Source organism: Leopardus geoffroyi, chromosome C3, assembly GCF_018350155.1.
Source record: "Leopardus geoffroyi isolate Oge1 chromosome C3, O.geoffroyi_Oge1_pat1.0, whole genome shotgun sequence".
Lineage (NCBI taxonomy): Eukaryota > Metazoa > Chordata > Mammalia > Carnivora > Felidae > Leopardus > Leopardus geoffroyi.
This window is the reverse complement of record NC_059338.1, coordinates 119,719,368-119,735,994: the sequence shown is the minus strand read 5'-3', so window position 1 is coordinate 119,735,994 and position 16,627 is coordinate 119,719,368. Positions and strand designations below refer to the sequence as shown.

The window sequence follows — 16,627 nt, the reverse complement described above, 5'->3', positions numbered from 1 at the left end:
GGGATGAGAATTTGTATGAACGTAGATCCCGAGACACCAGAGTTTAGTAGTGACAAAGGTAAACACTGCTATGATCTATGGCGGAAGTCTTGATAATTCTCGGAATGAGTTCTGCTGTCCTCTCCAATGCTTTGCTTATTGAGGTGGCCACTTTCAAAGCAGAGGCTGTGTACACTGGTATAGAAAACCAACAGTCCATTGCAAAAGTATTGGTAGGGTCTTCCATTTTTATAGGTTAAGTAGAAGTATCAAATTTGACTCAGCTGGAACTAAAACAAAAGCTAAACTAAAACAGTATTCTGATATCTATATAGTAAGTACCCTTTAAGATGAAGAGATTTTGGTGTGTCTCTGTCCTTTGGCTGGTGTCTTAAAATAGAACCCTGTTTCAGATGTTTTCAAGTAATGTACTTTCTTATGTAGTTAACTCAACATTTACTAAATGAAATGGATAAGTGTTAAAAGAGTAGGGATGACTGCCCCTCATGGGTGTTAGAACATAATGGAAGAAACTAGTCAGTCATAATACAGAGCAAAGAAAATGCTAAAAGCAAAATAAAAAGAGCTTATGGAGAGGAGAATTGTTAAGTCTGTATAAGATGCTCAAGGAGAATTCTTGGAGGAAGTTTTAGCATTTGGACTGCTTCTTAGTGAATTAATATTTTCATATCGGGAAAAAGGTATTCCCGATCGTGAGAGAGCCATAAGAGCATGTCGTGAAACAGAAAAGCATGTGATATTTTGGGAAAACATTAAATTAATTGATGGGGGGCTATACCAAACAGCTTCCTTCCCCCATACCTTCAATCCATAGTAATTAGAAAACTAAGAGGTTTTTTTTGTTTTTGTAATGGAAGGCTCCATGAATTTGTGTTGTCATTCTTGTGCAGGGGCCATGCTAACCTCTGTATAGTTCCAATTTTAGAATAGCACAACAAAGGTTTTTTAAACTGGCAAGTCTTTTTTATGAAAGGACCTCTGGCAGTGATGTAATAAGGCTAGATGGGTTGTGGAGAAGTCAGGAAAAAAATGGATGCAAGATCAGTAGACAGGAAATTTTGATGGTCCATATAAGAGATGTTGGGGAAGTAGAGACACACAAGAGTGCAGTTGCCAACACAAACGATCTGGATGGAAGAGATACAGAGATTCAGTAAAGAGAAAGAATTTGGCAAAGGCTATATTTGAAAGATGTAAGAATTAGAAAGTGACTGGTTGTCTTAATATAGGACTGTATTGAAAAATTTTTTATTGACTTCAGCTATCAGTGTGACGGGGGCATGGGGGAGAGAAGGTACATGGTCTGCTTAATTGCTACCGTTAATAGATTTAACTTTTCATACAAAGAGAATAAAATGGTGTTCTCAGGCCATTTTAATTGGCTGCCTTGTTTCAGAAACTCAAAAGGCTCTTGATTATTAAGTTTTCTGACTCTTAAGCAGGAGTGGAGACAAGGGCAGAGGGAGAGTAGTAGGAGGGAACCTAGATAATCTATAGAAATCTTCCATGTGAGAAAATGAAAATACAGAATGGTTTTACCTACATTAGAGCTGTTTCATTAGATAGAGGGGAAACTAAAACCCTAGACCCTCTCTCCACCCAAATCTTAATCCAGCTAAACAGAGCAGCGAATTCTTTTAAGTATGGCAGGAATGGAAGCACTAAAGTATGTATTTGTTTACTGGCTTCCCTCCCCCGCCCCGAAATATAAGTTCCACAAGGATAGGAACTTAGTTTTTTATCATTCTATCACCAGCTCCTGGACAAATATCTGATATATAATAGATTCTTAATAACTGGTAAGTGAATGAAATAAATGGACTTAAAAACCGAAGAGAAGTTAGAGGGACTTATGACAACTTGTAATGTCAGTTTTTTCTGGGAAATGTTAAAATATTTTTATGAGTAAAAAATCTGTATGTGTTAATATAATAGTAAATTGTTAGAACACCTCTGGCAAAATTTTTAGATCTCCTCTATCCATTTAGTTTGTCAAATGTGCTTTAAACAATATTGTATTAGAAATCTTTTCAGAGTTTGTTTTATTAAAAACACATCTGTTTTTGTTTTTGTTCAGTTTTAATCGCTTGGATCTACCACCATATAAGAGTTATGAACAACTAAAGGAAAAACTTCTTTTTGCAATAGAAGAGACAGAGGGATTTGGACAAGAATGAATGTGGCTTCTTGTCTTGGAGGAGCTCTTGCATTTAAATACCCCAGCCAAGAAAAATTGCACAGATAGTGTATATAAGCTGTTCATTCTGTACAGTGAATTTTCTGAACCTCTCAAAGTATAAATGTTTTCCGTTCTTCCACAGAAATATGCAAAACAGTTCATCCTTTTCTACTTTATTTATTGTTCCCTTGAAGTGACTGACTAGGAAAAAGATCATCCTTAAATTTTGAAGCAAGCAAGAGACTTTATTAAAAAATAAGTATATATCTATATAAGCATATATGATAATGGCTCTAGTTTTATAGAGCTCTGGGTATATTAAACATGACAGCCGTTCATTCAAAAATAATCTGGATTTGCTTTACCTTGTTTCTGTTATCCAGAGAAAAAAGTACAAATTGCTTCATGATCTTCTCCCTTACTTAACACCTCCTGAGGGTGTTTAGTTGCATGGCTGTTCAGGAAGGTATTAAGGGCTTAGGCCAAATCTTACTTTGAGTATGTTAAAAAAAATGCTGCTGGCTTTTCTGAAGACAGGCATTTGAACCTGTCAATTTGTTTTAAATAAGTACAATAGTTGAAAAATTTCCCTCTTTGCTATATCACTAATACAAAGTAATGAATGAAACCCTAACTTAAATGTAAGGCACATACTAGATCCAAAGCCATTTAGTTTATTCTAGAGATTGGAAAGAATTCATTAGGCAGCAAAGAGGTTTGTTTACATGTTACTTTGGGATGCTAGGTATTTGTGGAGTTAAAAAGAATCAGGTACTTATGTACTTTTGTTTTTAAATCTGTGATGTTCTTTAAATTTAACTCATAGTAAATTGATGCGGTTTGATACTTAGGAACATACAATGTAATGTGAACAATTTTGCTTTTGTGTTCAAAGTTTTGGTTTTATAAAACTGGATGGACTGAAGAGTTGTGTAAGCATTTGAACACTCAAATGAGTATTTTCTATTAGTGTTCGAATATCTTCATTCCTCTTAAATTCATGAAAATTTTATCTGAATTATATAAGCATATTAAAAAATCTTTTGGTTCCCCACCCCCCCCTTTTTACACAGATCATTATTTTTGTCCTAATAACTTTTTAATTTTTCATTATCAAGGGCATTTGCTGAACTACAAAGATGTATAACAAATTAAAATCTGATGTGAATGATATTAATGCTATTTTAGCAAACTGGGCTTCCTTACTAATACAGAAATTTTAATTTCCATTTGTATCATTTCAATATGCAGTGTAAATTTCATTAAGTTTTTTATAACGACAGAACGGACATCTTACAATGTTATGTGTAACATATTTAACTGCTAAGTACATACGGAAAATACTATACAATTTAATTTCCCTAAACAGTTTTTGTTTTGCCAAAATTTTATTTTTCTACATATTAGATTGTGTTCTGCACTTCAGAGTTCATAGTAAAGATGAAATAAAGGCAGTGATCCACTATGTTGAATAGACTCCTTTCCCAAATCCTAGTCTGACACTGGCTATTTTGAAGCATAAAGAATTAAAAACAAATGCTAATGTATATGGCATTATGTGACAGAGGGTGACCAATCTTCAAAAGGGCTAAATTACACCATAGAAAGCACCACTGCTGAATGAATTTTGCCATGACAGAAGTTCTCGAACATCATTCAGTGGAGGTATGTGAGAATACAATTAGCAGATTTGACTGAAGACAGGCTTTCAGGGTGCTGAACCTCTATCCTTTCTTCAGGTAAGAAATTAGATGACTCTACACAGAACCCACAGACCAAACCAGCTTTCTGAAAAAAGCTATTTGGGAGAACTTATTAGGGCCTTCTACCTTTCATACCCAATTGCAGAAATCCAGGCCTACAGGCAGGATTTATTATGTCTTGATTTATATACTCAGTGGCAGTGAGAGAAACCAAAGATGTATCCATCTCTCACCTTTTCCCCTGTCTTCCCATCCTGGTCCTGTGCTGCACTAGACAGGCTCACTATGCCTGAAATGAAAAAACAGGCAAAAACAATGAGGCTCAGAGACAGATTCATAGTTATTTCATTTCAGCAAAACTTAACGGCACCACCAAACTGAGCCCAGTGAACGGATCACAGGAACAATAGTTTCATCAATCAGATTAGCTATCTTCCAAGGAGAGCAGCTACAAGGGTATTTTGGTTTTAGTGCTTCCTAGGCAGTTTAAGCTCAGAGAGTTATTAATAAACCTTTTGCGCCTTGCAGCCTTCAGTTAACCACCCACCTCTTCTCTTCAAAACTAGATAGGGTGGTATGTGTCAAAATACCACTAGGCAATTTTGCTTTTGTTAAAAATGACCCCTGACTGGTAAGTTGCATCCAGACTGGGAAATCTCCAGATACTTGATGCTGCTGTAAGGTCATTTTCTGAAATGTAAGGAGTCCTGACATTGACTTTCTGGCTAGCTGTGGTTCCTATCCTTACAGCTTTCTGAGTAAACTGGTGCCACATGAAGCCTTTCACAGACTTTGAGTCTGAGGGTTTGGTTTAACCTAAGAAGATCCCCTGGTGAACCTGCAGAAGTAAAAAAATCTTCTCGTTGAAATATGTAGATGAGAGAACAAAGGTCTTATAACACTCCCAGTTTTCTTAATCCATTGATCTTAAAAGCCAAACTTAAGATATTAACTGGGGATTTGGACATCTCAAGGGAAAAGCCCGGACCATATCAGAGCAGCTCACGAAGGCTCCTCTGTACCAAGTGTATTCTCCTCAGTCACAGGATAAAACACACTGTTCACTGCTCTCAGAGGGCAGTGCAATGGACCAGAACAGGGCATTCATTCAAATGGTGTCATGGCCCCTGACAAAGTAATCCATCCCTATTTTTTCTTCCCAACAATGCCCTGGCACATAGTCCAAAATAAATTTTACGGTGAATCTCACATGAAAGCAAAACAATACCCTCCCAAATAATGTAGTACCAAAAACACACATCAAAAAGTGGGATCTCCTAAATTCCAAAATTTCTCTTCCTAATCTCAACCAAGAACTCATAATACCATTTAAAAATATTTACTGATTGGGGCGCGTGGGTGGCTCAGTGGGTTAAGCGTCTGACTTCGGCTCAGGTCATGATCTCACAGTTCATGGGTTTGAGCCCCGCGTCGGGCTCTGTGCTGACAGCTCAGAGCCTGGAGCCTGTTTCAGATTCTGTGTCTCCCTCTCTCTCTGCCCCTCCCCTGTTCACTCTGTCTCAAGAATAAACAAAAAAAATTTTTTTTAATATTTACTGATAAATCCTTTACATGTTCTCTTTCATCGTCACAACTCCCTAAGGTTGGTGTGTCTGCTTTTTCTTTGTTGTGGTGATGCTTATAGGTAAGAAAGTGCATCTGAAAGAAGTCATTTTTACAAAATCCATAGCTAGTTCACAGTCTGTGATTAAACACTCGGGAAAATTTTGCTAACAAGTTAACAGAGCTTTCAGATTTTTTATAGAGTAGCCACTTTTCAAATCCGTATTTATTCTCAATCCTCAAAAGAACGAAATTAGGATACCCACAAGAAGAGGTAATTATAATGACTAACAGCCCATGTCTGTAATATGTTAAGAATACTGCAAACATCTGTCCACATGCGTGTGGGGAAATCATCTCAAACTAGCAATCACGTCTGGAACATACACAAGAACAGTTAAGTGGGGACTGCACAGGAAGAAGAATAAATGGGGTCCTAGGGTTTTTTCCCAAAAGTAGTAGGTCTCACTGTGGGTGAGGAAATGCCAAGAACCACTGTAAAACCTGGTGAATCAAACTCCTGGAAAGTCAAAAAGTAGAGACAAAGTGCACATAAATCAATCTTAAGAGCCATACCACATCTTGGAGAAGTGAGCTTATCCCTTATTATTAGAAGGAAGATAATAGCTCTATAAATTAGACCCAGCAACCACACACTCCTGGGTATGGATATAACTTGTACCTAATGTTCATAGGAGCCAAAGATTGGAAACAGCCTAAATACTCTTCAGTGAATGGTTAAACAGGTACACTAAAAACAGTGAAATAGAATCAACAGTGCAAAGGAATCAACCACTGACTAGATTTAGATCTTAAAGGAATTAGGTCAAATGAAAAAAACCAATTCTCAAAAGGTCACATACACTATGATTCCATTTTATGACACTCTTTAAGACAAAATTATAAAGGAGAGATTAGTGGTTACCAGGATTAGGGATGGTGGTAGGAGGGAAGGTGGATGGGTGTGACCATAAAAGGATAGCACTAGAGTTTTTTGTGACTTGGTGGAACAGTTGTATAGCTTGATTGTAGTATCAGCTAAAAATCTACATGTGACATAATTACATAGAACACACACATGTGAGAGCATTTAGAAGTAAATCTGAATCAGGTCTGTGGGCTATACCCATTTCCTGGTTTTGATATTGTACTATAGTCCTGTGTTACCTCTGGGACTGCTGTACCTTTAACTGCTTGACTCCCTATGAATCTATGATTTCAAAGCAAAAATTTAATAGCGCTAAAAAATATCAGATGACTCCCCCTCCCCCCGCCAAAGGCTCTCACTGAATTTCACAAAAACTACTTACCAGAAGTTATCCTTGAACGAATCAAAACCCCTCACTTCCCATTTGATTACTTGGTATGGCTGGTAACTAAACACACACACACACACACACAAATCACAGCTTCAGAAAATATTGAAAGTCCCTCTAATGAGAAAATTAAAAATGAGAAATTTTCAGATGAAAATGCTGAAAACAATTCTTTAACACACTATACTGATATGAGTTAAATATAAACTGTAGAAACAAAAAAATTCAAATTAGAAATTCAAAAAGAACTGGACAAACTACATGAAAACGTGAAATGCCTGCTGACTGGAATCAGAAAAAAAAAAAAAAAAAAAAAAACAAACAAGAAAAAGACAAACATCTCGGAAGGAATGTATCAGAGGAAGAAAACGAGACCTGGAAGAAATAAGGAACATGGGAGGAACAAACTCAAACAGACAAGAAAATGAAAGAAATAAAAAAAAAAATCAGAGAAGTTTAAAAAATTAGGCAAAGAAGATCTAACATATAATTAAAATCACTGGAAAAAAGATGGAAAAGTGGTTCTCAAAGTTGGTAAGATAAATCTTGAATAAGGGACAATTGAAGATAACTTCAAATTGAAGACAATTGAAGGGACAATTGAAGAGTCCTCTTCAAAAAGTCAATAAATGATGTGAGGAAAAAAAAAAAAAGATGGGAGAACTGTTCTGGATTTTTAAAAGTGTAAGACATTCTGGGACATTTGAGAAAATCCGAAAATAGCTGGATATTAGATGTTAAAACAATTACTGTTAACTTTTTGTTGTGATAATGGGTTTTTGTTTAAAGGATGTCCTTATTCTAAGAAAACGCATGCTGAAATATCTAGGGACGAAATATGTTATCTACAATTAATTCCAAATCTTTAGAAATATGTATATATGTGAATATATACACATGTAAGTAAAATATAGCAAAAGATTAGCAACTGGAGATGAAGTTTTCAAGTTTGAACATACATACACATCCTGGTTTTATCGAGGATAACACAGAAACAGCCCCTACCAATAGAGTTTACTTTAACAATACAATTCCCAAATCCTTTGGGGGAAAACCCACCTCTACACATACTTTGGTTTATCTAAGTTACATTCAAGATTATCCTTTTTATAAAACAGTTCTGCAGTGGGGGCATCCCAGCCTCAAGTAGTACTGTCCTGTTTAAAACATCTTCATTTCAGGGCGCCTGGGTGGCGCAGTCGGTTAAGCGTCCGACTTCAGCCAGGTCACGATCTCGCGGTCCGGGAGTTCGAGCCCCGCGTCAGGCTCTGGGCTGATGGCTCAGAGCCTGGAGCCTGTTTCCGATTCTGTGTCTCCCTCTCTCTCTGCCCCTACCCCGCTCATGCTCTGTCTCTCTCTGTCCCAAAAATAAATAAACATTGAAAAAAAAAAATTTAAAACATCTTCATTTCTATTTCACCCTTGAGTTCTGCGTTCCTTTCACATTAGAAAATAGAATTTGGGTTTTGTCTAGTGACAAAAATCAGTCCTCCACTTGAGGGTCTATGTCACATTAAAAGAAGAAACCACTCCCATTTTCCGTCCTCTCCTGACTTGAGTTTTTTCCTTATGCAGGTTGGTTCCAAGATCCATCACTTAACTACTTTATACCAAGAACCCTCAACATCCTAACCTCCTAATTTTCACTGCACTTTCTCTGCAAGATCTCAACTTTGCATCAGTCCAACTTGACAATGCATTCCCCCAATGCCACCTCTTAAACAAAACTTTCTTTTATTGATGTCCCATTCTGATGTGATTCATCCTCCCTTAGAAGTCTTATACCACTTTGTATTATTGGTGTCCTAAGTGCACAATATCTCTGCTTCTGAGCCAGGGAGATGTCCTTACCACTCTTATGGCAATTATTTCTTTTGCCTTGTTACCTGTGAAGAAACTTAGGATTTTGTATATTTAAATTTGTTAAATGGTTACATTAAAGAAACTGAGAAAACAGCCATAGAACACATTTATGGTTTATATATTATTTATGTATTATCTTTGTAATGTGATGAAAAGGCAGTGTTTCTTAGATACTTCATGTACTTTCTTCTCTGACAAAATCTCATTTCTGGTCACTGAAACCTGTAAGCAACTGAGCAGCTTCTGTCTGTATCTAAAATGGAAAAATACACGTTATAAATAAACAGCACAGCATAGATATCAACTTGTGAAATCTAAGTTCATAAAGTGGGCTCTGGTTTGTTTCTAAGAGTTCCCAAAAACCAGGATAGCACATTGTAAAAATAAAATTTAACAGTGACTGGGTAAGACTCTTCCATGTTAATACACATCCGTTGCCTTTTGTTTTAGAAATCTTATTTGATCTGTCATGTATGTCAAACAGGAATAAGGCAGCAAGTAACTCATAACATCTGTTAATAGTAATTAAACATTTGCATACAGAAATTAATGGAAATGTTAATGAACTCACATTTGAAATGAATACTCTTGTTTTCAACAATGTGCATTTAGATAGTTTTTAAAGAAGTTCTTACTTCACGTTTAATAGTGCCTCAATAGAAACCTATCTGCCTTAATTTATTGGAGATGTGTTACCTGTTTATCCTCCTCTGTGTGTGCTGGATAGTCCTTGGCTTTCATTAGCCAGAAGGCAGCAAGCTTTTTGTTGTGTAACTTCAAATAGGTCTTTCCTAAAAGAAGCAAGTTTTTGCTGTAGAAGTTTGGATCCACTGTACAGAAGAAAGAAAACTTTATTTCAGATGACATACTTGTAGAGGCTTAATTTTTTCAGTCTAAATTCCAATAATAAATTTATGTGGTCAATAAAAGATTAGGCTAACTCGAATTCTCTTTTGTTCAACTATTCCTATCTCAGAAAAATGCTGGTTAAGTATCATTCATTCAGTGTCTACTATATGATGGGAGAAGTAACAGGTAATGGGAGCCTAGGAGGAGCTTCTAAACCAGATATGGTCCTTAAAGAAAGGTTGCTCAGGAGAACTGACCTGGAGTAAACTGACCTAGAGTAAAACCTGGAGATGACTATAATTATTGAGGATTGTTTTAGCTTTGTAAGACATGACCATGCTTTTTTCTCAACACCCCAAACCCTTATTCCTTTAAGGCTCTAGGTTTTATTTGGCAATTATGCTTCTAAATCCCTCTGAGGAAATTTTATTCCCAAATTCATATTCATGATCTATAGAACTACCACCATAACAGGTTATCAGTGAAAGACAGTAACAGCATATCAGAATATATTACTGACACAGTTTAACATGCAGACTCAATTCTTTATAAGAAATGTTTTTTTTTTTAATGCTTTGCTATCAGAAAAGCATTTGAACAAGTCCATATAAGTAGGCTCTCTAATACAGTCTTTAATATTCTTCTGATTAATTTTATAGAAATAAAATTAGAGTGGTTTCTTGGGTGTATTTGGTAACATATGCTTATGTCCTTTACTTTTCTAATTGTGCTATTAAATTTAAAAAGGAAGAACTTAGGATGGGCTGGTGTCAGTTTTGTAGGGCTGGCCATTTCTTCAAAGCAAGAGTGACATGAAACTCTTCACAAAAGAAGACAATATCTGTAACAAAACAAAAACTGGCCTGGTTTGAAAACAAGACGTCCTATTTAAGTGCTATTTGAAAGTTGCTAAAAGAGTAAATCTTAGAAAAAATTTTTTAAAAATGTGATAGTCATTAACTAGACTTATTGTAATCATTTACAACATATACAAGTATTGAATCCTTATGCTGTACACCTGAAACTAACATAATGTAGTATGTCAATTATGTCTCAATAAAAAAACTTTAAACATTTAAATACATAATAAATGTTCCTAATCAGCTGTATAATCCTGAATAAGAGAGTTAACATATCAAAGCCTCCTCTCAAAAGGAAGGTTAAATTACATCAAATAAAGGACCATTCCAGAACTGTAGCTCTAAATTCAGCAGCAACCTACTTCTTAGGTGATCTTTACTGAATAAAGACTAACAAATATTTGATAATGTCTACTGCAAAAAGAAGTAGATCAGAATAACATTTTATTTTAAAAATTTCTATTATAGGGGTGGCTCAGTCAGTTAAGTGTCCAACTTCAGCTCAGGTCACGATCTCATGGTTCATGAGTTTGTGCCCTACAGCAGGCTCTGTGCTGACAGCTCAGAGCCTGGAGCCTGCTTCAGATTCTGTGTCTCCCTCTCTCTGCCCCTCCCTGGCTCGTACTCTCTTTCTCTCAAAAATAAACATTTAAAAAATGAGGATATTAAATAAAAATTTCTATTCTACATAAAGCATTCATACAATTTTAACTGTATTAGTATGTGAAATTAAAAATGTTACCTTGCTCTGCCCTGTGAAAGTAGCCTAAGGCCTGTTAAAAACACAACCCAAACATAATGAAAAGGGTTATAACAGAATATTAAAAAAAACTTTTGTTCAAAAGTCAGGAAGTAAATTAAGATATCTTTAAGTCCAATTCATTGACAGAGTTAACACAGCAAAATTGAACATATTATTAAATCATCGGAGCACAGATTACGGTATATGGACCACTTCAAGTAATAACTTGATTGCTGTTCAGAACTTGTACCAACCAAGCATCAAGTGCAGAGAGGAAAGAACATCATCATATGCAACAGAGCTATTATGATCTTTCTCTTCTTAAATCATAATAGTCACTACCAGTAAAAACTTGATAAAATCAAAAGCTAAATTTACTCAGTGGTATATAGGTTGTACCAATAAATTTTTAAAACTCCTTTATTACTGAAATTCCAACATAAAATGCTATTGTGAATCTGAAACTCTTAGTTCTTTTTGTTCCACTTCGACTGTTTTTATAATGTATTAACTGATTTCTTAGAAACGTAACTAACTTGTTATAGTAGAGCTGACAGTATTTTCTTAGAATATATTCTTTTTAATAGCAGTATTTCCCCACTGTGTTCTAATTTTTCAACTAAATATTTTTACATCAAATTCTACAATATTATTTCCCAGAAGAAAAACATAGCTCCTTGTTATGGTATAGGTATTATGGAAGCTTTTTCAATGGCCTTATCTCCTTACTCTGAAAATTTTAGTGATGTTAACTCAAAATATTTGCCCAGAAATCCCTTTCAAATTTTATTTTTAACAAGGAAGCAAAAGGCCTTGAAAATATAAGAGTATGAACCTTTCAACCCCACTTTTTAAAAAAAGTTACAATTACTCTTTATACAAATACACACTTTCTTCTCTAGGTAAATTGTAGTGTGTAGAACATGTACCTAAAACATGCTGAACAGCAGCTGTTGAATTTCTTGTTCTATTTTATGACTTTTATATGGTATATAGGTTTCAAATAGAAAATGATAAATTTTAGCCATGAGCTATTATAGCTAACAACATACCAGAGTCATCAGCCACTCACCTAAAGAAAAAAAACCACTCACCAGTCATAGATTATAAGTATTAAGCCTTGGTGATAAGATAGTTGCATTGGATGGTTAGAAACGTGCTCAAATGCCTCACTGATCAGAGCTCCAGATCTGGACACTGTAGAATGGCACTGCAGTTAGGAAACCAGTACTAAATTAATAAAGGACAGCACACTACCTCCTCATAGGTGGAACTAGGAGGAGTTGCAAACAGCATTTTAGCAATTCTTCTTTGATACCAAGGCATTTCAGCAAATGTATAACACCTATAGAGAAATAAAATAACATCTATATATCTGAAATTCACCTTTTTTTTTCTCTTAAGAAAACTAAGCATCTTAACATATAAAACATATCTTCTCCTGTTGTACGTTTGAACAATTTGTACTTTACATAATAATATCCAGTAGGTTAATATGCCTACTAAATTACCCAGAGACTGGTTTATATAGATCCATCAATTAAGGTATATTTTGTGATTAATATAAATAGTAAGCAATAGTACTAGTAATGATAACAGCATATATCATTCATCACTAAGTGCTCACTTTGTTTCAGGTGCTAGGTGATTATCTCTCATCCACTCCTTACAAGGACTAAATGAGTTTGGATCATTACCCCTATTTTTTGCATTAGAAAGACTAACTCAGAGAAGTTTTTAAAAAATTGACAAAACCAGGGGTGACTGGGTGGCTCAGTGGCTCAGGTCATGATCTTGTGGTCCGTGGGTTCGAGCCCCACATTGGACTCTGTGCTGATGGCTTAGAGCCTGGAGTCAGGTTCAGATTCTCTGTCTCCCTTTCTCTCTGCCCCTCCCCTGCTCACGATCTGTCTCCCACAAAAATAAACATTAAAAAAAATTTTAATTAAAATAAAATGACAAAACCAAACATGATATGCATAAATAACAATGACAAAACACAACTTAAGCCTACCTATTTGAAAGAGTGAAGCAAATGATTAACATCCAAAGATCTTGACAACTTTCTGATAGAAGTAGGGAAAAAAGTGCTAGATCTCTGACTATAGTCTGAATTCCTTGAGGTAGACTTGTATCTCATTCATGTTTACTCCCTAGCATCTGACTTAGTAACTGTCTCTCCATTATCATTAGTCCTCAGAAAGCGTTTTGTTAGTTTAATATGGCCCTGAAGGATATTTAACTCTTTTTTAAGAGTCTGATACAAGGTTTTTTACACCAAAAAGAAGACAATAAAATATTCAGATCTGCAGACTACACCCAAAGAAAACATGGCAAACCTGTCTCAAGAAAGACTCTTAAATCAGCAAGCATTTAAACAGATTGGTGTATGCTCATACCAGCAAAATAATGTTATACATTGGATAAATGGAAAGATACTAACAGTCAAAATTATATTGTTGTTCAGATGAATCAGACTGTATTTTATACACTTTGAAGATCCAAAGACTCTCTTAGAGCATCAAACTGTATTGCTACATAATTAGATGAATCCAATTTCATTGGATAAAAATAATCTTTCCCAACAAAAGGAATTTCAAAGTCTAGCAAGAAGTTTTAACGCCTTTTTCATCTTAATATTTACTTCTAAGTGATCTGAATAACAATGGTTAACACAATTACAATCAAATTTAGTATTTTCCAACAATACATCACAACTGCTAGTTAATATAATGAACTAAATACTCATGAATGTCAAATACTTTTAAATATTTTACATCTTGTTTCATATACTACAAAATAAGATCATACTAAATATGACTGAAATATTTACTTAAGAAATTTTCTTACCAAATACCCATAAGGTGAATGGAGGTAGCATCTTTTGGGTTCAGTTCAATTGCTTTCTAACAAGAAAGGAGAAGGTCAATCATATCTGTGTTCTAAACACAAATAATGCTTGTGTTTCAGCAAGCATAAAGCCATGATGTAAAAAAGTTTTTTGGCAACCCTGCATTTCAATCCTTCTAGGATAATGAATATCAGCTTTTTCCCTCTTGATTCTTTAATTTGGTTAATAAATTCATTTCAATACACTGTTAATGACTTGTATTAAAGGTTCTGTTTTATAAAGTTTGGCAATAAATCCTGATAGGATTTATCAATATGAGAAAAAACATGAAATCTGTAAATCAATCTCATTTTGAAAACTATAGTTCTCAATGTTTCTTCTAGATAAGAAAAGGAAGTTATTTTTGGCAAGTTCTATATGAATATTGCATTAAATAGCATTATTTACTAAAATAAGAAAAAAGTTACATAATAATTTTACAAAGTCTCTTCTTGTATTTAGAATTTATTCAACCTCCCCACTTATCCTTAACAAAGGAAAAATGCTATTTAGTCACAGAATTTATTAGTAAAATAATTATATGCAATGTAAAATACATTGATAAAGTCTCCCTAATTTCTATTTACTATGTGAAAGTCCTATGTGAATTAATGTAAAGCATAAACTACAGATTAACTTTAACCCAACTATTCCTTTTTTCAATTACTTTGTTGAACGCCACTAAGAATATCTCAGATTAATGTTAACCCTATTAAAAATAAAAGACCCTTGTTAAAAAATTGAGACCTTCTATTTTATGCTTTTCAGTAAACCCACATTTTCACTTTCAGTTAGTAATTATGAGATACGCATTTTAAAATATTTGTAACTGGTTATCAATGTGAGGTCTGAAGCCAAGACTGACAGAATTTAAATCACAGCTCAGTGACTTCTACCTTTTTGACCTTGGCAAGTTCTCTCTTCTTGCCAAGGCCTGAGTTTGCTGTTTTATAGAATTGAGAGAATAATATACCTACTTTATAGTGTTGTGGTAAAAAATTAAATGAGCAAGTAATAGAAGGTACTTAACACAGTAATATCTTCTATCACCAACATCATTAATTTTACTTGTCAAAAGTATCAATTTACTACTGACATTGATTAATGGAAGCAGAAGTAATACCTAGAATAAGGCTGAGTAGGACTTAGAAATCTTGCTTCAATAATATGGGTAAGAATCAGCACTGACCTTATTTTACTTTTCCACTAAATATAGTCATATGATTTATAGCAAAATATGTTTTAAAGTATACACAACTTAGGGGCACCTGGATGGCTCAGTCAGTTAAGTGTCCGACGTTGGCTCAGGTCACGATCTCACAGTTCATGGGTTCAAGCCCTGAGTTAGGCTCTGTGCTGACAGCTTAGAGCCTGGAGCCTGCTTCAGATTCTGTGTCTCACTCTGTCCCTCCCCTGCTCATGCCCTCTCTCACTCTCTCTCAAAATAAATAAATTAAAAAAGAAAAGTATACACAACTTATACACTAACCATCCTTTCCTAAGTGGAGTTCCACTAGAAAATTAAGCCCTACAAAAAATTATATGAATAACTAACTTTCTCCAATCTACCAAGAATGGTATAGAGCTAGTACCATTCTAGATGCAAGGGAGAAAAGTTAACTCGTAACATACAATGGATGCCTAGGGGAATTTAATTTTCTTACAGGAGGGGTTGAGAGGGACTACTCTCAAGTAAACCCTTTCTTTTATAATTCTTCCTGCCATTAGTTGAAGTGTTTTTAAAAAACCATCCAAAGATAGGAGTGCCTGGTTGGCTCAGTCAGTGGAGCATGCAACTCTTGATCTTGGGGGCTGTGAGTTCAAGCCTCATGTTGGGTGTAGAGATTGCTTAAAATAAAATCTTTAAAACAACAATCCAAAGACAGTAATTCCTTATGGCTTTGGATATAATAATGGAATTAGAAATAATAGTATAAATGATCTTTTTAGTATGTAAATACTAAACATTATTTTTTAAATATACTTAAACACACATGAAACTTGCAATGCATCATTTTTAAAAAATATAGCCTTTTCTGTTTCCATTAATACAATTTTCTGCAATTTTTAATTTTTCATATTGAATTTATTTGTCACATATTTCTACATCATATAGCACAGAATAATTTAGGCAATTTTTTTTAATGCCACTGAGCAAACTATGGCATTTCACCGAATCTAAGATACTGTGAAAGTTACAATGTATCATTATTATATGTACCACTAAAAAGAAAAAAGCACTGCCAATTATAGGATACCATTGATTATATAATCTGATTTTAAAGTTCTTAAAATGTGAAAAATGTTGCATATTATTAAATGGAAATATATATATATATATATATGAATACACACACATACACGTGTGTGTGTGTGTGTATACATACATATATATATATATATATATACACATATATACTATTGATGTCTGAATAAAAAGCTAGGACTCCTGACTCCTAGCTTTTCTACTACCCATCATATAAACTATGAATTGAGACTATAACTATAAAATTCAGAAAGGCTAGTAAAGAGCTTATCTAACATTCTCCCCATGTATGTTTCCGTCATATTCTCTTCCTTTGCATTTTTACAATGGTCTAAAATATCACAAGAGAAATAAATATGCTGGGTTTTTAGTGTCAGTTTTTTGGGAGTTTTTTGT

The 16,627-nt window shown here is 34.5% G+C and overlaps 2 protein-coding genes and 1 non-coding gene across 13 annotated transcripts in view; 1 reads left to right on the top strand and 2 right to left on the bottom strand.

The window, feature by feature from the left end:
* Nucleotides 1–3,644, top strand: part of WWP1 (WW domain containing E3 ubiquitin protein ligase 1) — a 134,866-nt gene extending 131,222 nt beyond the window's left edge. For all 7 annotated transcript variants that reach the window (XM_045454570.1, XM_045454569.1, XM_045454573.1 and 4 more), the window contains one exon: nucleotides 2,078–3,644. In XM_045454570.1, coding sequence (XP_045310526.1) covers nucleotides 2,078–2,177 — 100 coding nt within the window. In that variant the 3' untranslated portion in view covers nucleotides 2,178–3,644. The remainder of the gene's footprint in view (nucleotides 1–2,077) is intronic.
* LOC123587077 lies at nucleotides 845–948 on the bottom strand. Its single transcript, XR_006707137.1, has one exon. It is a non-coding gene; the product is annotated as a U6 spliceosomal RNA (small nuclear RNA).
* Nucleotides 3,645–8,730: 5,086 nt separating the features above from the next.
* The window catches only part of RMDN1 (regulator of microtubule dynamics 1), a 50,534-nt gene continuing 42,637 nt past the window's right edge, over nucleotides 8,731–16,627 (bottom strand). For 3 of the 5 annotated variants that reach the window (XM_045454577.1, XM_045454578.1, XM_045454579.1), the window contains 5 exons: nucleotides 13,926–13,981; nucleotides 12,333–12,420; nucleotides 11,076–11,106; nucleotides 9,321–9,454; nucleotides 8,731–8,877 (listed from right to left, as the gene is read on the bottom strand). In XM_045454577.1, coding sequence (XP_045310533.1) covers nucleotides 8,827–8,877; nucleotides 9,321–9,454; nucleotides 11,076–11,106; nucleotides 12,333–12,420; nucleotides 13,926–13,981 — 360 coding nt within the window. In that variant the 3' untranslated portion in view covers nucleotides 8,731–8,826. The remainder of the gene's footprint in view (nucleotides 8,878–9,320; nucleotides 9,455–11,075; nucleotides 11,107–12,332; nucleotides 12,421–13,925; nucleotides 13,982–16,627) is intronic. The other 2 variants (XR_006706481.1, XM_045454580.1) reach the window with 2 other exon arrangements.